General features: G+C 49.2%; 1 protein-coding gene across 1 annotated transcript in view; it reads right to left on the reverse strand.

Moving 5' to 3' along the window:
- LOC119976479 (nuclear factor 7, brain-like) overlaps positions 1-25,857 on the reverse strand; it is a 106,771-nt gene that overhangs the window by 33,617 nt on the left and 47,297 nt on the right. The window contains exons 9-13 of the mRNA XM_038817016.1: positions 12,690-13,162; positions 12,504-12,599; positions 12,177-12,410; positions 11,294-11,316; positions 6,837-6,952 (exon numbers count right to left, since the gene is read on the reverse strand). Of these exons, the coding sequence (XP_038672944.1) occupies positions 6,837-6,952; positions 11,294-11,316; positions 12,177-12,410; positions 12,504-12,599; positions 12,690-13,162 (942 nt within the window). The remainder of the gene's footprint in view (positions 1-6,836; positions 6,953-11,293; positions 11,317-12,176; positions 12,411-12,503; positions 12,600-12,689; positions 13,163-25,857) is intronic.

A 25,857-nucleotide genomic window follows, 5' to 3' on the forward strand; every position in this document is an offset into this window, starting at 1 on the left:
TTCATGACCCAGTCACCACTGCTCACTGGGGAAGAGAATCCCAAACACTAACAACCCTCTGACAGCAAACAAATTCTCCTCATCTCAGTCTCAAATGTCAGATCCCTCATTTTTAAACTGTCCCTTCATGCTCGACTCCTCCACAAGGGAAACATCCTCTCAGCATCCACCCTCTCAAGTCACCTCAGCGTTTTATATGTTTCAATAAGATCACCTCTCAATCTCCGAAACCCCAATGGGTATCGGCCCAACCTGCTCAACCTTTCATCATAAGATAACCTCTTCACCCCAGGAATCAGGCGAGTGAACCTTCTCTGAACTGCTTCTAATGTAATTATATAATTTAATAAATATGGAGACCAAAATGGTGCAGAATACTCCAGATGTGACCGCATTAGGGATTGCTGCAGCAACAATTGTATATTTATATATTTTATTGCAATAAACAACAAAAGAAATAGATAAACATGGTTAACAGGAAATCTTTGCGGTCACACACCAAAAACCCTGGGCTGGATTCTCCGATTCTGCGGCTCTGTCCGCAGGATCCGTCTGATCTTACGACCAAAAAGTTGCCGCCTCCCCCGCACCGATCCTCCGCCCGATGAGGGGCTCACAGCCTCACAGCATAAAGCCGCCGGCTTTACCTGCCAATACGGACGCAGAATTGCCGGGTCCGTGGCCACGCATGCGTACGCGGCGGCCGCTCTGCACAACATGGCGCCGGCTGCGCACGGACCCTGTCTGCCAAAACCTGCCGCCCGTAACCCCTCTCACCCCCCCCGGACCAGCCTCCACCAATCCCCCCAACCCCCACTGAAGCCCCCCCCCCCCCCCCCCCCCCCCGCCAGCAGAAAGGCTCCCCCTGCCCCCACCCCCATTACTGTGGGATGCTGGACACAGTCCGCAGCCGCCACACGAGGTCCCCGAAAGTTGTGAGGACACGTGTCCCACTCCGTCGGGGACTCGGCCCATCGGAGATGGAGCATCGGAGGAGGGCTTCAGGTAACGTCCTGAGGGCGTCCATATGGCGTGGGACGTACTCCTCGAGTCCGCCGTGTTTGAATGGGCGGAGCATCGGGAAAGCTGCGCCACCCCTGATTGCAGCGTAAAAATGGATTCTCCGGCCGAACGTGATTTTGGCGTCGGCAATCGGAGAATCCAGCCCTATAAGCGTTCACACCAACGGAGAATCCGTGGGCTTTCACGACAGAAACATCGGCGCCGCACCTGCACCGATTCTGCTGCTATTAAGGGGCTCGCACCGGCACCACGTGGAACACAATCGATTCTAATGGAAAACGGTGTGGGATTGGCCGGCTCCGTGATTGACACTCAGGAGGCTGACAAGCTGCAGCCGCACAGAAACAATTCTCCCCCCACACACCATCCCAGCCAACAAGATGGCTGTCAGGGGAGCGGCACCAAGGTTCACGGACGCAGAGCTCGAGACTCTCTTGGACACCGTGGAGGAGAGTAGGGAGACCCTGTACCCCGGCCCGGGAAGAAGGCTGCCAGCCAACACCATTCGCCGTGCCTGGGCGCAGGTGGCAGAGACGGTCAGCGCCGGGGGCAACATAGTCCGGACCGGCCGGCAGTGCAGAAAAAACTGCACAACCTCCTCAGGGTGGCCAGGGTTAGTCGGCAGCACTGTGCCCCTGGCACTAACACACGCCCTTCCCCACCCCAGGAGAAGGCCGCACACAAGTGCCGGGAGTGGGTGAAGACAGGTGGGGGACCAAGAGACTTGCGGCCCCTCACCATGGCAGAGTAGAGGACCTGGAAGTGGCCGGCTGCCTAGAGGAAAGGGAGGTCGCCAAGGTGGAGTTCGGCCACGGGTGAGGAACTGAGACCCCGCTGAGTTGCGTTTCCCCATGACTTGTGTGTGAACAAACACCCCCCCCCCCCCCCCCCCCCCCCCCCCCCCCGCCGCCACTTCAGAGGGCAGGCCGATCCCAGGCCGTCCAGACGGGTCTTCTGCTTCTGGAACCGACAGTCCCATCGATAGTGGAGATGCAGTCACAGAGCCAGGGACTACATGAGGGGATGTCGGTGAGCATCCAACACCTGCAGGCGCAGGTGGAGGAGTCCAACCGCGAGCAGGAGCAGGAGGTGGTGCCGACCATGCGTGTCACCCAGGCCAACACCGCGGTGGAGGCATTGGGGGCAAAGCTTCCATCTAAGGATCGGCATGCCCAAGGCCTGGGGCATTCTGTGTAGGCGCTGGCCGAGGCCCAGGACGGTTTGCTGCCCCACAGGCGACCATGTCCCAGAGCCACCTGGAAATTGCAGCGGCGTTCCTGAGCATGGCCCAGTCACTGCAGGCCATGGCTGGGAACGTCAGCAGCATTGACCAGTCACTGGCCAATGTGACGCAGACACAGAGGGAGGTGGCCCAGTCCCAGAGGGAGATGGCTCAGTCACTGGCTGAAGTGGCACAAACCCAGAAGGTGGTGGCACAGTCAATGGGTGATGTGGTGCAGTCCCAGAGGGAGATATCCACCTCCTGTGCTTTCCAGCCACCAGCTTGCAGACCCTGGTCGAGACCAGAGCGGACCTCGAGGACTGGCACTGCCAGGTGCCGTCATCCACCCCACATCTCCCCCATCCCCCCACCACCCCCCCCCCACCCCATCCCCCCCCCCCCCCCCTCCCCACCCCATCCCCTCACCCCTGGCCCCATCAGTCCCACAGTCCCAGCTCCTCAGCTGAGCTGCTGCCAACAACTGGAAGTGAAGGAAGGAGGTCCGTGGGGATCAGTGTGTGGGAGGGGTAGGAGAGAGAATGTGGGATTGAGGGGTGTGGAACAGCAGAATGGGGAGAGGGATGGGATGGGACGAGGGAAGGGAAGACAGTGGGACAGAGGATGTACAGGGAGAAGAGCATGTGTGAGATGGCGAGGAGAGAGCTGTGGGTGGTGGGCCGAAGGGGTGTAGATGGAGGGGAGAGAGGGCAGAGGAATGGGAGGTGAGGGAGAAAACTGCAGCGAAAGGGGAGGTGGCTGGCAGCAACTTCTGGATGAGTGGGAGGGCAGAGAGAATTAGGGAGCAGAAGGGGAGAGGAATAGAGGAATGGAGAGGGGAAGGGTCTAAATAGGCTGTGGGTGTGGAGAAAGCAGGGGTGGGAGACAGTGATGGTGAGTTACTTTCTTAAACCTCTGCAGTCTATGTGGTGTAGGTACACCCACAGTGCTGTTAGGGAGAGAGTTCCAGGATTTTGACCCAGTGACAATGAAGGAATGGCGATATATTTCCAAGTCAGCACAGTGTGTGGCTGAGAGGGGAACTTCCAGGTGGTGGTGTGTCCAGGTATCTGCTGCTCTTGTCCTCCTAGATGGTAGCGGTTGTGGGTTTGGAAAGTGCTGCCTAAGAAGCCTTGGTGAGTTTCTGCTGTGCATCTTGTAGATGGTACACTCAGCTGACTTTGTTTGTCCTTGTTAGAGGGACTTCATGTTTGTGGAAGGGGGAGCGATCAAACGGGCTGCTTTGTCCTGGATGGTGTTGAACTTCTTTAGTGTTGTTAGAGCTGCAGATAAGCTGACAAGACACTGGCAGTGGGGGGTTAACAGAGGTAATGGAGAGGTAGAACTAGAGTTATCTGAAAACTGTCCCTCTTTCTGTGGGTGAGGTTACTAAGTGGCAGCAAGTAGATCAGGAAAGGAGGTGATCAAGGATAAAATGTGTGAGAGTCTCCTAGGGAGCAGTATGGAGGTGAGAAGTGAAACTATTGCTGGAGATACTCTGGCTGTGATAGAATCGGCAAGTGTGGAACCAAATACAGACAGAGCAACAGAGTCGGACAATGGATAGTTTGGAGGAGAATGGTGGTGTTGACCATGTCAATGTTTGCAGAGAGGTTCAGAGGGATGAGGAGGGATGATGGATTATACTCGTTATGTGTGTCATTTATTGGGACCATTCTGGGCTGTGGTCGGGATGAAAATCTGGTTGCTGTGGTTCAAACATCCACGTGCAGAAAAATTGGACATTTATTTCAGAAGTGATCATTTCTGGAAGACTTTGTAGAAGAATGTAAGGTCAGAGAACAATTATAAATACAGAGGGATCAAGATTGGGGATTTTGAATTGGGGCTTAAAAATCTGAACAGGAATTTAACAGGAGGTGACAGCACAGGTACAAGATCGGAGAGAGAACACAGCCCTGTCTGACTCCAGATTTAACGGGAAAGTTTTTCAGTTTCAACACATTGATTGAAATTGTGGTATTTTCGTTTGGAGAGAGCAGTTGGATCCATTTGCAGATTTGCTCCTCAAACTTCATTTTGGAGAGCATATTGACCATGTGTGTGTGTGATATTCTGTTAAAGGCCTTCGCCTGGTCCAAGCTGATGAGGCAGGTGTCTACATCCTGACCCACATATAGGTGATTGTATCCCTGAGGAGCACAAGGCTATCAGAGATCTTCCTTCCGGACACAGCAGAGGTCTGATCAAAGTAGATCACCAACTCTAGAGCAGACTTGACTCGATTGATGACCTTGGGCAGAATTCTGTTGTCCATGTTAAGCAGTGAAATGTCACCAATTTCTAATTCCTCTCTCTCCCGTTCCACATGTTGACGTTGGCGCGTCATTGCAAGGCCCTCCCACAATGCTTCACCCCCAAGGGGCCGAATTCCCGACCGCGCGGGACAGGTGTGGTGTCAGCGGTCGAGAACCCAGCATGGCTGCTGAGGACTGTGACCAACATCGCTGGGGGTGTGGGGGTGTGGGGGGGGGGGGGGTGGCATGTTGTCTGAGGGCTTTTCTCTCTCTGTCTCTCTATCTCTCTGTCTCTCTCTGTCTCTGTCTCTCTCTGTCGCGTTGGGTCATTTCACGTTGGGTGTCTATGCTCCCCCCCTCCCCCGCCACCACCCCCTCCCCGCCCCTCCAACCCAGTTGCCTGCAACTACAGATGTTCAAGGTCTCTGTCAGGGGCACACGGGAGACAGGCGGGAATGTGGTGTGGTGAACATGGGAATGATGCTAAGTTAATGAATTGAGTAAATTAAGCGAAATAACGTAAATAACAATGTGCGAACAGGCCTGATTTTCCACAGATCCAACAAAGTCTGGGCTGCCCAGTGTGGACAAGGTGACCCTGGCTTCTCCTGATAACAAAGCTGGAGGGAGGGTGGGGATTGCTCCCTTACCATCCACCTTCAAGGTCATTCTGACCTGCCGTTTGCTGGTCCAAATCCAATCCTGCCTCATAGGCAATGACCCAGATTCTTCAGGCAAATTTGACACTCTCCACATAAACTATTTGGAGTGATTTACATTTCAGAATCCTCAAAATTTGCACAGAAATGGAGATCAAAATCACACACTATACTTACTACTCAACTCCCATTAATATTACCAAACCCTCTGCCTGGGTTATGTAGCAGCTGCAGGTATCCAGTGTTCCCACACTCAACACAAGAAGAAGCCTCATTGTCAACAAAACTGGAGACATTTGATTCAGATGGTGAGTCAATGCAATCTTGATCCTCCACTGGATGGTGATGCCCCACCCAGAGGAACAGCCTGTAGAATGGTCTAATCTTCTGAATTCTCCCTCAGTGTACCCGAGCAGGCGCCATAGTGAGGCGACTTTGGGATTTTCACAGTACGTTCATTGCAGTGTTATTGTGACACTAATAAAGATTATTATTATTTATCACTGGTCTGAAAGTGACTGCCAGAACACACATCCAAAATTATATTAGGAGTTCATTTTCTCCGTGACCTGACCAATATTTATACCACAAACAACATCATCAAACACAAAACTTCATCATTTTCACAATGCTGTTTCTGGGATCTTGCTGTTCACAAATTGGTTTTCTCATTCCCTACATTACAACAGCGACTGTTCCTCAACAATATTCCACTGGTTCGGAAGCATTTTGGGTCACGCTGCGGAGATGAGAGCAGTTTATAAGTTCAAGGTCTATTTTTCCCCTATTTTGTAATGATTTCTCTGTGACCAGGAGATGAGATTTTTCTTACTGCTGCTCACCGCTCTTTTCCCTCTCTCACCCCCGCTGTATATTCATGTCACCCCCACCTCCCTCACCAGACTCAGAGGAGGATTTCCTGTCTCCTGTCCCCTCCTCACAAACCACAGAACATCTTCCCACACTGCAAACCCGTGGGAAAGTGGACAGTGATATTGTTCTGAAGATCAGCCCTCGGAAATGGACTGGGCCTCTGAGCAAATTCACAGAGTGAGCAGCGGCTTCACTGGTTCACTACCTGCTCCATCAATGGAGTCACTCAAAACATCAACCTCACTCAATCCAAACTCCCTATTCTAGATTTAAAACTATACCTACTTTGATCTGGACTCTGTGACTGTGTCATTTTTACATTCTCCCTTCTGTTTTGAACCTTGAACATTTCAATAAGATCACCACACTCCCTCCCTTATCCAGTGCAGACTCACAGTTTCTGCAGCCCCTCCTCTTGATGAAGGTGTCCAATTCCACCAACCAGATTCTCTGCCGTTTAACACTTGCTCTCTAATGTCTGAATGCTTCCCGATAAACGATGATAAAAAATGTTCCCCAGAATGACAGACGGGACCAATCCAGTCTCCTCTACAAATTGGATTTCCCATCCTGAGATTGGTGCTCTATTCCTCTGCTTATACAGATCCCTTCACTGCTTTGACACACGGTGCTGATGGCTTCAGACACTCACCCAGAGGAACCCACAGAGAGTAAAATATGAGAATGGAGAGGTTCCCGAGGATTATCAACCGGCAAAGTGAATATTTAATCTGGGACCGAGGAGACCCTTTAGTCCCGTCACAACTGGATTTAAAATCAGGAAAATGAATAGAAGAGTTTTACCGGGGTTAATGGAGTTTATCATTTCTCTCCACGCTGTGTACTGTAAAGGGCCTTTGAACTTTCCAATAGTCAGGGCTGCAGCAGATACTGAGAGTGAGAGAGAGTCATCATTACTCCTGTATGTTAAAAAAATGCAATAAATTTCTCTGTTATATTTCAGAACGTACGTAAATGTTTTCAGCATTTTTGATGATAGAGAAAATGTACAAAGTGAAATATTAATAACGTTTCTATAACTGATAAAGGTGTAATTTGGAAATTCAAAGGCAGAGAATGGAAACCCCCATGTCCTGAAAAAGGTTGACAATCTGATAACAGATTAGTTACCGGGATATCACAAATCGCAGGAGAAGATGAATTGTACACCGCTATAAATAACATTGAAACAGAATACCCGGAGGCCTTATTCATCGTGGCCGGTGACTTCAACCAGGCCAACCTAAAGAATGTACTGCTGAAATCCCACCAACACTTCTCCTGTCCCATCAGGGGCTCCAACATCCTTGACCACTGTGACACAAACATCAACGGTACCTACCAATCCATCCCCACATTGCACTGCTGAAAATCGGACCACAAGACAGTGTTCCTTCTCCCTGCATACAAGCAGAATCTTAAGCGGGAGAATCAGGTTAAGAAGGTTGTGTAATGCTTGTCCGAGGCAATGGAAGAATCTATGTGACTGGGCGGCATGGTGGCACAATGGTTATGCACTGTTGCCTCACGCGCTAGGGACCCGGGTTCAAATCCTGCCTTGCTGGACTGTGTGTGTGGAGTTTGCACTTTCCCCATGTCTGCGTGGGTTCCCTCTGAATACTCTAATTTCCTCCCACTTTCCAAAGATGTGCAGGTTAAGTTGATTGGCCATGCTAAATTGTCCCTTAGTGTGCAAATGTTAGGTTGGGTTTTGGGATTGCACGGGGGTGGGCCTGAGTCGATTGCTCTTTCAGACGGTCAGTGCAAACTTCATGGGCCAAATGGCCTCCTTCTGCGCTGTAGGGATTCTATGATTCTATGACTGCTTGGAGTCAGTGTATTTGTCCTGATTCAAGAAGTCAACGGTCAACCTGGACAAGTATGTCACCACCATCACAGACTTCATCACTAAGTGTGTCGAAGATTGCGGGCCAAAGAAGGTAGCACGTGCGTTCCCCAACTGGAAACCTTGGTTTAACTGAAGTCCAGGTCAGAAGCATTAAAGACGGGCGACCCTGACCTGTACAAGAAAATCTATGAACGACCTCTGCAAAGTCATCAGGGCTGCCAAAAGACAATGCCAGACTAAGCGAGAGTCACAAGCTAATGACGGACTCTCGCCGGTTGTGGTAAAGCTTAAATATTATAACAGGTTCCAAGCAAAGCCGAGTAGAATCTCCAGCAAAAGAACACCCTTCTCTGATCAACTCAATGCATTCTATGCTCTTTTCGAGTAGGAAGCCAACAAACCATTGTCAACTGCCCCAGCAGCCTCGGACACACCCATACCGACCGACACAGCCTCAGGAGTCAGGGTGGCTTCTTGAAAGTGAACCCACGGAAAGCAACAAGTCCAAATGGAGTCTCTGGTCATGCACTCAGATCTTGGATGAACCAACTGGCGTGCGTGTTCACGCACATTTTCAACCTGTCCCTACTCTGTTCCAAGGTTCCGTACTTCTAGAAGATGACAACCATATGCTAAAGAAGAACCGGGCGACATCCCCAATGACTACCATCCAGTGGCCTTGACATCGATCATTATGAAGTGCTTTGAGAGGTTTGTCATCAGACACATCAGCTCCATACATCCGGACTGCCTTGATCCACTGCAATTAGCAAACTGTCACAACCAACCACTGCAGACGATATCTCCCTGGCCCTACACTCATCCCTGGAGCATCTCAGCAACAGAGGCTCCTATTCATTGACTGCAGCTCCGCCTTCAACAGCATAATCCCAGCCAAGCTCATATCCAAACTCCAAAACCTAGGAAGTGGCTCCTCCCTCTGTAACTGGATCCTTGACTTCCTGACCCATAGACCACAATGATACCTCCTTCATGATAGTCCTCAATACCAGGGCCCTGCAAGGCTGCGTACTTAGCCCCCTACTATACTCTTTGTACACACATGACTATGTGGAAACATTCGGCTCCAACTCCATCTACAACTTTGCTGATATGACCGTAGTGGGCCAGATCTCAAACAACGATGAGTTGTATGTGATAGAGAACCTAGAGGCATGATGCAATGACAACAATCTCTCTCTCAATGTCAGCAAAACTAAGGAGCTAGTCATCAACTTCAGGCAGCAAAGTGTTGAACACATCCTTGTCTGTATCAATGATGCCAAGGTCAGCATGGTGGCACCGTGGTTAGCATTGTTGCCTACGGCGCTGAACACATGAGTTTGAATCCGAGCCCTGGGTCACTGTCCGTGTGGAGTTTGCACATTCTCCCCGTGTCTGCGTGTGTTTCACCCCCACAACCCAAAAGATGTGCAGGCTAGGCGGATTGGCCACGGAAAACTTGCCCCTTAATTGGAAAAAAAAAATTGGGTACTCTAAATTTATAAAACAAAAAAACTCAATGATGCCAAGGAGGTGATGGTTGAAAGCTTCAAATACCTGCATGTACACATCACCAACAATCTGTACTGGTCCACCCATGTCGACGCTACAGCCAGGAATGCACAACAGTGCCTATAATTCCTCAGGAAACTGAAGAAATTGGGCATGGCCACATTGACTCTTCCAATTTATAATTTAAAACAAAAATAAATTTAAAGTACAGGAACCAATTCTGTATTTTTTCCAATTCAGGGGCAATTTAGCATGGCCAATCCACCCAACCTGCACATCTTTGGGTTGTGGGGGCAAAACCCCGCAGACATGGGGAGAATGTGCAAACGCCACACGGACAGTGACCGAGGGCTGGGATTCGAACCCGGGTCATCAGCGCCGCAGTCCCAGTGCTAAACACTGTGCCACATGCCACCCCTTACTTTCCCAATTTTTATAGATGTACCATAGAAAGCATTCTATCTGGCTGTATCATAGCTTGTTATGCCAACTGCTAGGCCCAAGACCGTAGGAAACTAAAGAGGGCCATGGACGCAGCCCAGTCCATCATGCAAACCTGCCTCCCATCCACTGACCCTGTCTACACCTCCTGCTGTCTTGAGAAAGTGGGCAGCATTATCAAAGCCCCTCTCCCACCCAGATTATTGACTCTTCCAATTTCTTCCATCGGGCAGAAGATACAAAAGTCTGAGAATGCACACTAACAGATTCAAAAACAGCTTCTTCCCTAATGTTAGCAGACTCCTGAATGACCGTCTCCTGGATTGACCTGATCTTTCTACACATCTTCTCTACAGTTATAGCACTGCACGCCATATGCTTCACCCAGTGTCTATGTCTATGTATTTACATTGTGTATTTATCATATGTCCTGTGTTTGACATGTATGGGATGATCTGCCTGGACTGTACACAGAACAATACTTTTCACTATACCTCCGAACACATGACAAACATCAACATTGTAGAACAAAGACAAAGGCTGAAAACATCTGGAACTTAATGTTCAACTCTGTAATAACTGATCCCCACAACCTGCCAAGAATCCTGCTCTCCTCGACTGGCATCTTGAATATTTCTGAATTTAGTCACTCCCCCATTGGGAGCTGGACCTTCAGCTGCCGAGATCCTGAGATCTGGAATTCCCTCCCTGATCCTATCTGTCTCTCTCTGCCTCTCTTTCTTCCTGAAACACTCTCTCAGAAATCCACCTCCGTCATCTGCATTAATATTTCCTTATGTATCTGTCTGTCAATTTGTGCCTTTTGACACTCCAGTGAACCTCCTTTAGACTTAATATTACAATTAAGGCACTATATAAATACAGGTCTTTGCTATTGTGGTTGTTAATGACACAGAGCCAATTTAGTTTTAATGTCTGACTCTCTTGGGTTGCTCAGGCTCCATGCAGGATCATGTATGACACACTCCTTGGATACATGGACCATGTGCCTCTCTTAGGGTTAGTCAGAAGGTCACAGATACTAACAGCCAACATTAGACAAGGAAACACTTCCAACCTGGGAACCAGGTTGTATTATTTCCCTGGTGTTATCTCTTATGCAAGATTGCAGGAAAGTTATATAAAATCTAAGAATGTACAACTGCTTCAAGAAAAGTTACTATCAAGCAGTTGTCATAGAATCATAGAATTTACAGTGCAGAAGGAGGCCATTCAGCCTATCAAGTCTGCACCGGCCCTTGGAAAGAGCACGCTACTCAAGACCCATGCCTCTACTCTATCCCCCTTTATGTTATGTGTGAATAATGAATGGAATTGTTGACGCCTGATGGACAAACCTTTAAAATTATGAGAACAAACAAAAAAGAAATCGATGAAAATATTTTATGGAATTATTTTAGCAAACTACAGAGTTTCAGTGAAGAACATGTCCTACCTTGTCTTCCGACAAGCTTCTTCCTGAAAGAAATGAATGAGGAACAGTGAGGATGACAGTAACAGATTTCAGGAGGAGTTAGACAGGCTGGTGAAATGAGCAGATGAGATTTCACACGGAAGTGGAAAGTGATGGATTTTGGAAGGAAGATTGTTGAGAGTCTAAACTGGAACTGAGCATCAGTCCCGCTCACAGACACAGTGACTCTCACACACCGTACCAGACACACCCACACACTCACAACATGGAACTGGATTAAGGGAGGCAGTGGCATAGTGGAATTGTCACTGGATTATTAAACCAGTGACCCAGAGTAATGCTCTGGGGACTAGGTTCAAATCCCTCCACAATAAATGGTGACATTTGAATTCAATAAAAATCTGGAATTAAAAGTCTAATGATGACCATGAAACCATTGTCAATTGTCCTAAAAACTCAGCTGGTTCACCAATGTCCTTCAGGGAATGAAATCTGTTGTCCTGACCTGGACTGGCCGATATGTGACTCCAGACCCACAGCAATGTGATTGACTCTTAACTGCCCCCTGAAGGGCAATTCGGGATGGGCAATAAATCTGGCAGAGTCTGCGATGCCCACTCCCATGAACAAATTTTTAAAAAGGTATTTCTTGGACAAAATTGAACTTGGGCAAAACAAAGCAAGTGTGAAGATGAAGAAAACTCATTCTTAGGAGGTTCCAGGAATCTGCAGACAGTGTGGGGGTGTTAGTTTAGAGACAACAGCAGAACCCCTCAGGATGAGAAACAACTTTCGTTTAATTCTGTTTCTATTTTGTCAGTAAATTCTATAGGTATATCACAATTATCACCAGTTATTTTGTGACTGATGTTTCACTGAACTGACCCGCAATATATTCCCTCACCTTCAGAAATATCAGCTCGTCTTTTTGCTCCAACTGTTTCTGCAACTTTGAGAGTTTCTCCTCAATAGAATTTAAATTCTTCTGAATCTCTCGAAGGTTTTTCTCCAGTGGTTCTAGAATCCTCTCCTCTTCTCCCCTGAGATCTCTGAGTAAACGCTGCTCTTTCTCAGTGAGAATCTGGTGCATTTTACTGAACTCGGATGTGATGTAGGTCTGCAGACTTCTCGACTGTCCCTACCAAATGAAATGTGAAACATGATTAATGTCCCGCGATAAAGGGAACAAAACTAACCGAGATCCCAGAAAATCAGCACAGGGAGACCTTACCCTAACTTCAGAAATCTTCCCTTTCTGTTTCAGTTCCGTTTCTAGAACCACCGACTTTTTCGCTGTGAGAGAATCTAAGGAAGATTTCAGCTGATTCTGGGATTGGGAGAGAAAATCACAGAATGAAAGTGTTAGTCCTTGAACATGGGAAGAAATTATCAGTTTAAGGAATTTGTTCGCCTTTACCTTGTGTTTTTTGACAGCTTCTTTAATCGGCAGGAAGCGGTGCTCTCTGTGTTCGCGCGAATCTCTACAAATCAAACAGATCAATTTCTTGTCAGTTTCACAAAGCAGCTCCAGTTGTTCCTGATGTTCCTCACAGTGAAACTCTTTCCGATTCAATTTCAATTTTCGAGTTTTCTCGGTCAGATTCGCTAAGGCCCAATTTATGCTGAGGTTTCTTCCCGGAATCACCGCTCTACATTCCGGGCAGGAGTTTATCTCATTATTTCCCCAACACTGGGTGATGCAGGAGCGGCAGAAGTTGTGTCCACAATCCAGTGTTACCGGATCAGTGAAGAAATCAAGACAAATGGAGCAATTTGTCTCCTCGGTCAAACTCCGGACCTGCCGTCTGGAAGCCATGTTCACACTCAGCACTTCCTGTTTCAAACTGCTTTCAGTTTCAATGCTATTGCGCTGCTGACTCGCCTGAATAACTTCACCGAGTGATCAGGAGATGGTATCAGAGAATTTTAATTGTATTGACTAAAACACACTGGTCTATATCCTCTCGACCTTTTTTAACTTTGAGTAGACACTATTTTGGGCATTTTGAATTCGAAAATAGCTTTACCTCTTAATTTGAACACAACTGAATATCCAATTTCCCAACTGTACTTTACACTGTCCTTTATGTATACATTGAATTCTCCTGGAGCTATTCGCAAATGATCATTGGCTCCTCAGGGTTTACTTCAATTATTTTCCTTTCCCAGTTTTGTCCCGTTTCACCCCAGAACTGTCTTTCACGGTGAGCATCTTTCCCGGAGATTCTCTCTCTCGCACAGGCTCGGCTAATCTTCATGAATTCGGCCTTTTCAATCCGGGTGCGAACTCCCAGCCACATTCCTGTGTGTTTAACCAGATAGACTTTAACCTCTAACTGCTCATATCACTCAGATCCCGACAGAATCCATTGTCTATGAGATTCAGCGATATTTAACAAATCCAGGCAACCCTATTCCCAGAATGGGTTCCTATGGAATCTCCCTCTCCCAAAGTCTGTCTCCATGGCGACATGAATCACGCGGCCTTGTATTCAACCGGTTCTGAATTGCGCTCCCAAAGCAATCTGATTGCCCTCTGCGCGTTTTTTTTTTGCCCCAAAAAACGATTTAATCTCAGTAATGTCAGAAAACAAATAATTGGAGAATGCATCGGATTTTCAAAATTAAGTTGATCCAATTCTGTGACCATCATTAGGAAAGATTCGCTGGAAAGTCCCACACTGAAATTCACAATCATTCCGAAATGATTTGCCAATTAAGATTCTCCATCAATGCACAAGGTTTGATAGATTCTTCACTATTTACCTGGCTTTGATTTGAGCTACAGAAAACAATTGTGCCAACAGAGCGATTGGAGGTGGGGAATAAAAATGCTGCCCAGCCAGTAAAACCCGTGAGAAAATGAAAAGGGACCAGGTTTAACCCCTCAGGTCCTTGAACAGAACTACATCCAGCAGCAGCCTCCTCCCCCTGTCTCAACTTCTTACTTTGAGCAGCTTCTCCTGGATCTCAACACACTTCATCCAAACAAAAGGCACTGCTATGGGGACCTGGGTGGATTCTAGTTATTGTTTTACAACATGTGCTGTACTGTTCTACTGTTCTATATAGAACATTCCTTGGTCCAGTCCTACTCCCTCCCTCCCCCCTCTTCCTCTCTTTCACACCAGTTCCCGCTTCCCCCCATTCTCGGTGTCTGACTTTCCCGCGGCTTCTGTCTCACACGTTAAGATGCTCATTTTCCCATCATCTGGATCAGGTTTTTGCACCCCTGAAATATATTTCCTTCAGTAACTCTCAAATGTTCAGTGTTTTTTATTAGCTGTTGGGTAGCCTCAGGACTGGATTTAAAAAACCGCTGCTTCGGCCCCGGAAATCCCATCTGACAATAAACTTGGTGATAATTTGGAGATGTTTCCTGTGTGTTTTGGGCAGGAATGACGTGAACAGAGGAATAAGAAGATGAAGAGCACAATGTAATGTTGCAGTGTGGGTGTGTATCAGTGTGTGTAATGTTTGAATGGAGCTGGCGAATCAGTGGGACTCAGGATGACAGAATGTGGCGAGAAACTTGAATCAGCTGAATTTGGGACATTGTCACTTTCTGAAGCCCGGGGCTCCGAGGCCTTTCCCGCGCTCCCCTCCCCAACTCGCGTGCTTCCCACCACATGATGCTATGCTGAGTACAGCCCCCCCCCCCCCCCCCCCGGTGACACTTCCTGATCCTCCAATCAGTGCCGCGCTTCTTCCCGCTCTCTCTCTGACTCGGGCTCCTCGCGCTCTGACCTTGGGCTTGGAGGTCAGCGCGCGGCCGGAGCTTTTCCTCCCGAGCGGCCGCTTCCCCCCTCAGCCGCATCGTGGGCGCTCATTAAACTCTCCCTTCCGTACGAGGCCAACAGTTCCTAATGGGATGTCCAGTTTGACTCCATTCCATGGCCTCCTGAGAGTTTGCACCAAGGATGCAATGAGAGGTCTGGAGCCCAGTGCTCCTCGAGGAAGCCAAACTGAACATCTGCCCGAGCCGGAGCAAAGAGCTGAATTCCTGAGGTGGAGTGAGAGTGACTGCCCTGAACATCAAGGCAGCATTTCACCCAGTGCGGCATCAAGGAGCCCCAGCAAAACCCAACTCAATGGCAATCAGGGGGAAACTCTCCATTGGTTAGAGTCTGGATTATTTCTCCAGGAACATTACCATCAAGCTGCTAAAGTCCCTTTTCTGGAAAGTCCAGCCAGAGGATCCATCCTTCCAGCACCTACCCTGGGTCAAACCCCGTGATAAGTTGGTGTTTTAGTTGAACTCCGGGGAACAGATGCTGAATCTATTCATTCTCTTCTCAGGGAACAATTTTCAGCTGAAATCAACTTTGAAAATGTGGATTTGATCCGATCCGAATCTCAGTGACGCGACAATCACAATATGATGTCACAATGGAAAGAGACCATTCGGCCCATCGTGTCTGTGAACCTTCAAAGACACTCCCCATTTCTCGGGCTGTTTTTAATGGCGAATTCTTTCCTGCAGCACCGACATTCTGTCAGCAGGTGGCAGCCGTGCTCTTTGTAACAAAAAATGACTTGAGTTGACACATGACGAGTCTCAACACATCCCAGAAACTTACTGCATCCGCAATGAATTACTCACAAGTACAGGAGCCGCCTATAGGAAAATGCAGGAGCACCTTTATACACAGCAAGATCCCACAGAGCGATAAACAGATACATAAGAAGTGAACCCCTGGTGATGCTGGTTGAGAGAGGAATGTTGTCCAAGACATCGGGAGAACTCCCCTGCTCCTCTTTACCGTGGGATCTGAAACACCCACCTGAGATTTAATATCTCTCCCGACGGACTGAGTTGGTCGGACGAAGATAGGAACAGGAGTGGGCCATTCAGCCCCTCGATTCTTTTCGACCTTTAGAGTAGATCATAGTTGAGTTTGTCCCAACTCCATTTACCCACATTAGCTCCATAACCCGTGATACTCTGGGAAGCTCCAATTGTCCCAGCATCTGCGGGTGGAGAGAGTTCCACATTTTTCCTTCACTAAAAGTGGAGATGACCTTTTTCTGAAACCTGAAACATTAATTCACTCAGCGCCCTTATTGCTGAGTGAGAAGAGAGTGGGATCGATCCCACTCCACACACGTCAGCACATAACCGGAATTGGAGGGATCTCGCTGATCTCAAATCAGCTCAGCGACCCCAGGAGCGGTGAAAGAAACTTTGTTCTTTGCTTCCCAGCAGATAAAACTGAATCTCACATTTCCCTCCCCTCTAAAGATTTTGTCTGTGCGACATAGAATATTCCATCAGAACATAAGAACACAGGAATTAGGAGAATAAGTCGGCAATTCAGACCTTTGAGCCTGCCCCGCCATTCAATCAGATCATGGCTGATTTCCCAAAGTCTAACCTGTGACTACACATCAGACCTGGTCCTTCGTGCACTTTGGGACGTCAGAGAGTGGTGTAAGATGCTACATAAATGCAAATGTTTCTGACTCATAAATAAGATTGAAGGTTATAGGTTAAATACCTCTAAACAGAGGGCAGCACGGTGGCCTAGTGGTTAGCACAACCGCCTCACGGCGCTGAGGTCCCAGGTTCGATCCCGGCTCTGGGTCACTGTCCGTGTGGAGTTTGCACGTTCTCCCCGTGTCTGCGTGGGTTTCGCCCCCACAACCCAAAAATGTGCAGAGTAGGTAGATTGGCCACACTAAATTGCCCCTTAATTGGAAAAAATAATTGGCTAATCTAAATTTATATTAAAAAAAAGTCCCTCTAAACAGGACTTCCGGTGGTGGCGATGACGTAGGAAGCCACACATTTGGGAGCTCCCGTTTTAAACGGACTTTTCAGTTCTTTTCAGAGCCCAAAACGGAAATTTTTCGACGTCTCCCGGTGGGGGAAGGTGTGCTGAACGACTTTCCCCGCAGTCCATGACTCGAACACGGAGTGGAAAGGGGGAAAAATTGGCAGCAGCTCCCCAGAAAAAACGGGGGTAGGAATCCAAGATGGCGGCCAGCGGAGCTCCAGAGGAATGGAGGCTGTGGGCCCAGGAGCAACAAGCTGCTCTCCTGCGCTGCTTTACAGACTTCAAGGCTGAGGTACAGAGCTCTCTGCAGGAAACGAACAGAAGGCTGTCGGAGATTCAGACGACCCAGGGTGCTGCCATCAAGGAGTTGCAGACGCAGGCCACTGAACGAGAGGAGGAGGCCGTGGTCCTCGTGAGTAAGGTGGAGGGGCACGAGGCACTCCACAAGAAGTGGCAGGAATGCTTCGAGGAGCTTGATCACCGCATGAGGCAGAAAAACCTGCGGATCTTGGGCCTTGCGGAGGTGTCGGACCTGACAACCTACGTGGCTACGATGCTGAACTCGCTAGTGGGGACCGGGTCTTTCCATCTGCCCTTGGAGCTGGAGGGAGCACGCAGAGTACTGGCCAGGAGGCATAAGGAGAATGAACCCCCGCGTGCGGTGCTGGTGAGGTTCCACCGGTTCAGTGATCAGGAGTGTGTGCTGCATTGGGGCAAGAAGGTGAAGAGCAGCAAGTGGGAGAATGGGGTAGTACGGATCTATCAGGATTGGAGTGCAGAGGTGGTTAAGCGGCGGACCGGATTTAATCGGATGAAACAGGTGTTTTACAGGAAAAAGATAAAGTTCGGAATGTTGCAGCCCGCCCCTGTGGGTAACTTATTCGGACCGGCATTATTATTTTGATTCCCCGGAGGAGGCGTGGGCCTTCGTGCGGACGGAGAAACTGGACTTGAACTAGGGGTTGGGGATTGCGGGGTCGGTTGTAATATTTTAGTGCTGGATTCTGCTGTTGCTGTGTTCTCTTTTTTTTGTACTTTTAAATTTTGATATGGTTATTTATGGGGGTGTTATTCTGTTATTTTTTTTGCTGTGTGGCATTGTTTGAGTTTTGTATCTTGTGGGGAGGGTCGGGGGGTTTGTTGTATTCTATGTCTGGTTGGGGGTATGGAGTGGGGCTGGTATTTGGGAGCTGTGTCAGAAGGGTGTGGTGGGGCAGTGCAAAAGTGCGGGCTTTCCTCTGGTTTCCCGCGCTGCGGGGCTGGGGGGGCGGAGACAGTGACGGGGGAGACGGGGCCTTAACTGGTTCTTCCCTGTGCTGGAGCGGTGCCTGGAGGAGGGATAGATTGGGGGATGATCCCACTTTTGGAGGGGTCGGGTTATTGGCGGGATTTCCGGGGTCAGCAGAAGTTAGCTGACCCACGGAAGTACAATGGAGGACGGTTCGCGGCTGGGAGGGTTCCTAGCCTAGGGGGAAGGGGAATACCGGGTTGCTGCTGGTAGGGTCAGGAAGGAGCTGGTGGGGGCTGGGGGGGGACAGAGGTGAGGTGCTGTCGCTGTGGGGACTGGGTCGGGCAGGGGGTGCTGGCCTGGGGCGGGCAGTCGACGGGCTTTGGCTAGTCTACGGGGGAGGGGGGGCGGGACGCCCTCTGATCCGGTTGGTCACCTGGAATGCGAGGGGGTTGAATGGGCCGGTGAAGCGGTCGAGGGTACTGGCTCATCTGAAGGGGCTAAAGGCAGATGCGGCAATGCTTCAGGAGACCCACCTGAAGATGGCGGACAAGGTCCATCTGAGGAAGGGATGGGTGGGGCAGGTTTTCCACTCTGGGTTGGATGTGAAGAACCGGGGAGTGGCGATTCTGGTGGGGAAAAATGTGTTGTTTGAGGCATCGGAGGTGGCGGCGGATAAGGGGGTTAGGTATGTTATGGTTAGGCTACAAGGAGAGAAGGTGGTACTTGCTAGTGTAGCCACCTAAAATGGATGCTGAGCTACAAAATAGGTCAACCGCTAAGACTGCTGGGAAACAGACAGTTTAGCCAGAACAGCAGTCTGCAAAGAGCAGTTTGCATTCTGCAGCAGCAGAAAACCAGTTTGGGCTCAGGTGAAAAGACCTTAGCTAGGTGCAAATGGCAAAACGCTTTGCATGCTAATGAGGCGATCAGACTTGAACACCCACACAATAGATACATTTGGTTCTGAATGGACACATTCTAATCAAGGCCCAGACATCGAGGCACCAGAAACCTCCAAACAAAAGGACATAAGAAACGCCCCCTCCATCACGGAGACCCCCTCGCATTGGGGAATTAATCCAGTATCGATAAGAAATTGATCCAATAGGTAGAGCCCGCCCGAGAAGAGGGAAGGACAATGGAACCCCTATAAAAGATAGGGACCTCGTGTTGTCCGGTCTGTTTTTGTGCTCCGACTACCTGTGATCCTGAACTTGACTCCTGACTCCAGCCGTTGAGCACCAGCCGCCGAACCGTAAGTGCCAGTACGACGCTCGCTACGCGAACTAAGCCCGCTAGAACCCCAGTGACCAGAACGCTTGCTGAAGGTTGCAGCCTCAAGACCAGGACGAAGGCCTCGTTCCCTGACCTTGCCTGTTCCTGTTAGATAAGTATTCTGATTACTTTAGTTTAGTCATAGCTTAGTCTCTTAGTGTGTGCATGAATATTTATTATTACTGTATAATAAATATTATCGTTTGGACCTTACTAATCGGTGTATCGTCTTTATTACTTTGAACTTGACCTTGGAATACTTGTGACGTTGTCTATACGGCAACTGGCGACTCCTAAAGCTGAATAATTACATACAACAGAGCCTAGTAGTGTTAAGCACACGTCGAATACGGAGGCGTGTTAATACACTCCAATAAACGCGTTTTACGCCCATAGTAAAACGTGCAACACTAGTGTGTATGCCCCAAATTGGGACGATGCGGGCTTTATGAGGCGTATGTTGGGACGGGTCCCGGATCTGGAGGTGGGAGGTCTGATCATGGGGGGAGGGGACTTTAATACGGTGTTGGATCCTTCACTGGATCGGTCCAGCTCTAGGACGGTAGGAAGCCGGCGGCGGCCAAGGTACTGAGAGGGTTTATGGACCAGATGGGTGGGGTGGATCCATGGAGGTTTGTGAGGCCGAGGGCACGCGAGTACTCTTTCTTCTCCCACGTACATAGGGTCTACTCTCGGATAGACTTCTTCGTGGTGAGTAGGGGACTGATTCCAAGAGTGGAGGAGGCCGAGTATTCGGCCATTGCAATCTCCGACCACGCTCCGCATTGGATAGACTTGGAGATGGGAGGGGTGCGGGACCAGCGCCCGTTGTGGCGGTTGGATGTGGGGTTGTTGGCGGAGGGGGAGGTGTGTAGGAGGGTCCGGGCAAGTATTGAGGGGTACCTCGAGGTGAATGAAACGGGGGAGGTTCAGGTGGGGATGGTCTGGGAAGCCCTGAAGGCAGTGATTCGTGGGGAGCTGATATCCATCCGGGCACACAGGGAGAGGAGTGAGAGGGATAGACTGGTGGGAAAGATGCTGGAGGTAGACAGGAGGTAAACAGAGGCACCAGAGGAGGGACTGTTGGGGGAGAGGCGCAGCCTGCAGGCTAAATTTGATTTGCTGACCACTAGAAAGGCAGAGGCACAGTGGAGGAAGGCACAAGGGGCAGTGTACGAACATGGTGAAAAGGCGAGTAGGATGCTGGCTCATCAGCTCCGCAAGCGGGATGCGGCTAGGGAAATTGCTGGAGTGAGAGATAAGAGTGGGAATGTGGTGCGGAAGGGGATAGAGGTGATTGAGGTCTTCAAGGACTTTTACGGGGAACTGTACCGGTCGGAGCCAACGGGGGAGAGGAGGGGAATGGAGAGGTTCCTTGACGGGCTTTCTTTCCCGAAGGTGCAGGAGGAGAAGGTGGAGGGGTTGGGTGCGCCGATTGAGCTGGAGGAGCTAGTTAAGGGGATCGGGCAGATGCAGTCAGGGAAGGCTCCGGGGCCGGATGGGTTCCCGGTGGAATTTTATAAAAAGTTTGTGGACCTAGTGGGCCCCTTGCTGGTGTGGACCCTCAATGAAGCATGGGAAGGGGAGACTTTGCCCCCGACGATGTCGCGGGCGCTGATCTCGTTAATTTTAAAGAGGGACAAGGATCCCAGCAGTGTGGTTCATACAGGCCCATATCTCTCCTCAACGTGGATGCTAAGGTGCTGGCAAAAATCCTGGCCACCAGGATAGAGGACTGTGTGCCACGGGTTGTGCACGAGGACCATACAGGTTTTGTGAAGGGAAGGCAGCTGAACACGAATGTGCGGAGATTGTTGAATGTCATCATGATGCCGGCAATTGAGGGGGAGGCAGAGATAGTGGCGGCGCTGGATGCGGAGAAGGCCTTCGATAGAGTGGAGTGGGGGTACCTATGGGAGGTGTTGGGGAGGTTTGGATTTGGTGAAGGGTTCATTAGATGGGTAAGGCTGCTATATGAGGCCCCGATGGCGTGCGTGGCCACGAATGGGAGGAGGTCGGTGTACTTCCGGCTTTACCGAGGGACCAGGCATGGTTGCCCCCGGTCCCCCTTGTTGTTTGCACTGGCAATCGAGCCGCTGGTGATGGCGTTGAGGGATTCAGAGAGGTGGAGAGGCTTGGTGCGAGGTGGGGAGGAACATAGGGTGTCGTTGTATGCCGATGACCTGTTACTATATGTGGCGGACCCGGTGGGAGGGATGCCGGGGGTGACGGAGTTGCTAGCTGAGTTTGGGACCTTTTCAGGTTATAAATTAAATTTAGGCAAGAGGGAGATGTTTGTGGTGCACACCTGGAGACCAGGAGGAAGGAATTGGTAGGCTCCCGCTTAGGCGGGCAGGGGAGAGCTTTAGGTACCTGGGGGTGCAGGTGGCCAGGGACTGGGGGACACTTCACAAACATAATTTCACCAGACTTGTAGATCAGATGGAGGAGGAGTTCAAGAGGTGGGACATGCTGCCATTATGTTGGCGGGGAGGGTACAGTCCGTCAAAATGACGGTGCTTCCAAGGTTCTTGTTCCTCTTTCAGTGCCTGCCCATCTTATCCCCAGGGCCTTCTTTAGGAGAGTGACTAGCAGTATTTTGAGCTTTGTGTGGGCACGTGGGACTCCGAGAGTGAAGAGGGTGTTCCTGGAGCGAGGGAGGGATAGAGGCGGGCTGCGCTGCCCAACCTTCTGGGGTACAATTGGCCGGCCAATGTGTCAATGGTGCGTAAATGGGTGATGGAGGGGGGAGGGGTGGCATGGAAAAGAATGGAGATGGCGTCATGTAGAGGTACGAGCCTGGGTGCCATGGTAACAGCGCCGTTGCTGCTCTCCCCTAAGAGGTTTACCACGAGCCCGGTGGTGGCGGCGACCCTAAGAATCTGGGGACAGTGGAGACGGCATCGGGGGGGAAACAGGGGGCTCGATGGAGGCTCCACTGGGTGGCAACCATCGGTTCATCCCGGGGAACAAGGATGGGGGATTTAGGGGGTGGCAAAGGGCGGGCATCAGCAAATTGAGGGACCTGTTTATTGGCGGGAGGTTTGCGGGCCTGGGGGAACTGGAAGATAAATTTGGCCTTCCCCAAGGGAACATGTTCAGATACTTGCAGGTAAAGGCGTTTGCTAGGCGACAGGTAGAGGGATTCCCCCTGCTGCCCTCGTGGGGGACGATGGACAGAGTGCTTTCAGGGGTGTGGGTCGGAGAGGAGAAGGTGTCTGACATCTATAAGGTAATGCAGGAGGTGGAGGAGTCGTCAGTGGAGGAGCTGAAGGCTAAATGGGAGGAGGAACTCGGGGAGCAGATAGAGGACGGGACTTGGGCGGATGCCTTGGAGAGAGTCAACTCTTCCTCCACATGTGAGAGGCTTAGTCTCATCCAATTTAAGGTGCTGCACCGGGCCCACATGTCCGGGACTAGGATGAGTAGGTACTTTGGGGGTGAGGACAGGTGCACCAGATGTTCGGGGAGTCCAGCGAACCACACCCATATGTTCTGGGCATGCCCAGCACTGGAAGAATTCTGGAAGGGGGTGGCGGGGACGGTGTCGAGGGTGGTTGGATCCAGGGTCAAACCAGGGTGGGGACTCGTGATTTTTGGAGTTGCGGTAGAGCCGGGAGTGCAGGAGGCGAAAGAGGCCGGTGTCCTGGCCTTTGCGTCCCTAGTAGCCCGACGAAGGATTCTGCTACAGTGGAAGGATGCAAGGCCCCCAAGTGTGGAGGCCTGGATCAGTGACATGGCGGGATTTATAAAATTGGAAAGGGTCAAATTTGCCCTGAGAGGATCAATACAAGGGTTCTATAAACGATGGCAGCCTTTTCTGGACTTCCTGGCTCAAAAATAGGTATCTTGGTCAATAGCAGCAGCAACCCGGCAGGGGGGGGGGGTTCCTTATTGTTGTGTCTATTCTGTAACTTTATATTGTGTTAATTTGCGTTCTTGTTAAAATGCTGTGTTGTTTCTGGAGGTGGGGCGAAGGTTTATGATTGTTAATATTATTGTTATTTTTGGTATTTTACTATGGTGCATTATTGTTGTATGAATTCAAAATTTTTCAATAAAAATTATTTCAAAAAAAAAAAATCCCTCTAAACATCTTCTCAGTCCCAGTAATCTAACATCTCTCCTTGACATTTATAGTATTTTGTGTTTTAATGTGAGCGGCTGCTGTCATGAACACAATTCAGTTTCTGCACCTGGATCTCACACCGAGTTTCCCAGAGGGTTTGTAATCGGCAGCAAGTTCAGACTGGAGAAAAATGTAATGAAATCTCGATCCCACCCATCTCCACCTCCTCCCTCTGTCTGTCTGTCTCTCTCTCTCTCCAGTGTCAACATTTCTTGGAGCTCAAGCCGTCCCAGTTGGATTCAGTTCCTCTTCGTGCGCTAACACTGTTTCCCCCTCACACTGTGCTAGGTTTCATGTTCCTGTGTGAGACACTCAACTTATTTAATCAAATTAGTTATTGCTATAATTCCCCCAAATATTGCAGTGAAATTCATCAGGAAATCATGGAACTGAAGTTGCTGCTGTGGGAAAGTAGCAGGTAAAATGCTTGAGTCTATTATAAAGGATGTAACAGGACACTTCGAAAATATCAATGGAATTTGACACAGGTGAACATGGATTTCTGAAAGGGAAATAATATTTGATAAACCTCCTGGATTTGTCGAGGATGTAACCAGCAGAATAGGTGAAGGAGAACTAGTGGATGTGGCAAATTTGGCTTCTCAGAAAGTTTTTGATAAAGTCCCGCATAAGAGGTTAATGTGGAAAATTAAAGGACATGGGATTTGGGTTAACATTGACATGAATTGAGAATGGGTTAGCAGACAGCAAACAGAGAACAGAAATAAATGGGTCTTTTTTTGGAGTGACAGGCGGTGACTGTGAGGTGGCACAGGGATCAGTGCTTGGACCCAGATTTTCATCATATATCGTCTTCAGCAATCACTCGGTAACAAGTATCATTGTCCACCTAAAAAGTTACTGGTCATGGGTTCTGTGGGTCGTTGAGTGGCTGAAGAGCCCGATCCTGGAGCCACACCTTCAACCGTACACTTTGCGTTATTTCCAGGAAGTGGGATCGGTCCTGGGATTCTAAATCTATGGTATTCCTTTCTCCGGCTCCTCTTCCAGTTCTCCTCTTGGCATTGGGTGTCCTCAAATAATTGTTTCCCATCAATCAGGAGCTTCCTCCAAGTCGGTCTCTTCTGAGCAAATCTCCCAGGTGTTGTTGTCTCTGTTGCATTTCTTTAGGGAAGCCCAATGAGGAACCAAATGTCATATTTCCATGTTTACTGATAACACGGAACTTGGTGGGAATGTGAGTGGTGAGGAGGATGTGAAGAGGCATCCAGGCTGGAATGGGTCAAATTTGCCCTGAGAGGATCAATACAAGGGTTCTATAAACAATGGCAGCCTTTTCTGGACTTCCTGGCTCAAAGATAGGTATCTTGGTCAATAGCAGCAGCAACACGGGGAGGGGAGGTTCCTTATTGTAGTTTCTATTATGTAACTTAATATTGTGTTAATTTGCATTGTTGTTAATATGCTGTGTTGTTCATGGAGGTGGGGCGAATGTTTATGATTGCTAATATTATTGTTATTTTTGGTATTTTATTGTGGTTCGTTATTGTTGTATAAATTCAAAATATTTCAATAAAAATTATATTTTAAAAAAAGAGGCATCAAGGCGATTTGGACAAGTTGAGTGAGTGGGCAAATACATGGCAGCTGGAGTCTAACGTGGATAAGCGTGAAGCTCTCCACTTCAGTAGGAAAAACGGAATGGCAGATAATTATTGAAATGGTGACAGATTGGGAAACATTGATGTACAAAGGGTCCTGTAATGTTGTTGCACAGTCGGAAGGTAGTGGATAATCACCGTGTTTGAGATGAATCAGTGCAAACACCTTTACTGCCGAGCCCTGTTATTAAAGTATAAAACAGAAGCAGCATCTACTCTGAAAAGAGGGTTTGATGTGTTATTACATCCCAGAAGCCTCACCAGGACCTCACGGTGGTAAAGGACAGGCGGTGGGGAAACTCCACCACTGAGCACTCAACACCGTAATCCTTCCTTTTGGGGAAAATGTATCAGTCAACCACTGAGATCACATTGATGGAGAAATTCTGGCCCACATCTCTTATCTCCAACTCTCTCTCCTGTCGGTTTTATAAATAAATTCCACAGGTGAATCATTACTGTCTGATTTACTTCAATTAGTTAGCAAATGTTTTCAACTTTCCTCATGTTCCACACATTTCTTACTCTTTAGTAATACAAGTGTGCTGTGG

The sequence above is a fragment of the Scyliorhinus canicula genome, chromosome 13 (assembly GCF_902713615.1).
Source record: "Scyliorhinus canicula chromosome 13, sScyCan1.1, whole genome shotgun sequence".
In the NCBI taxonomy this organism is placed as follows: Eukaryota; Metazoa; Chordata; class Chondrichthyes; order Carcharhiniformes; family Scyliorhinidae; genus Scyliorhinus; species Scyliorhinus canicula.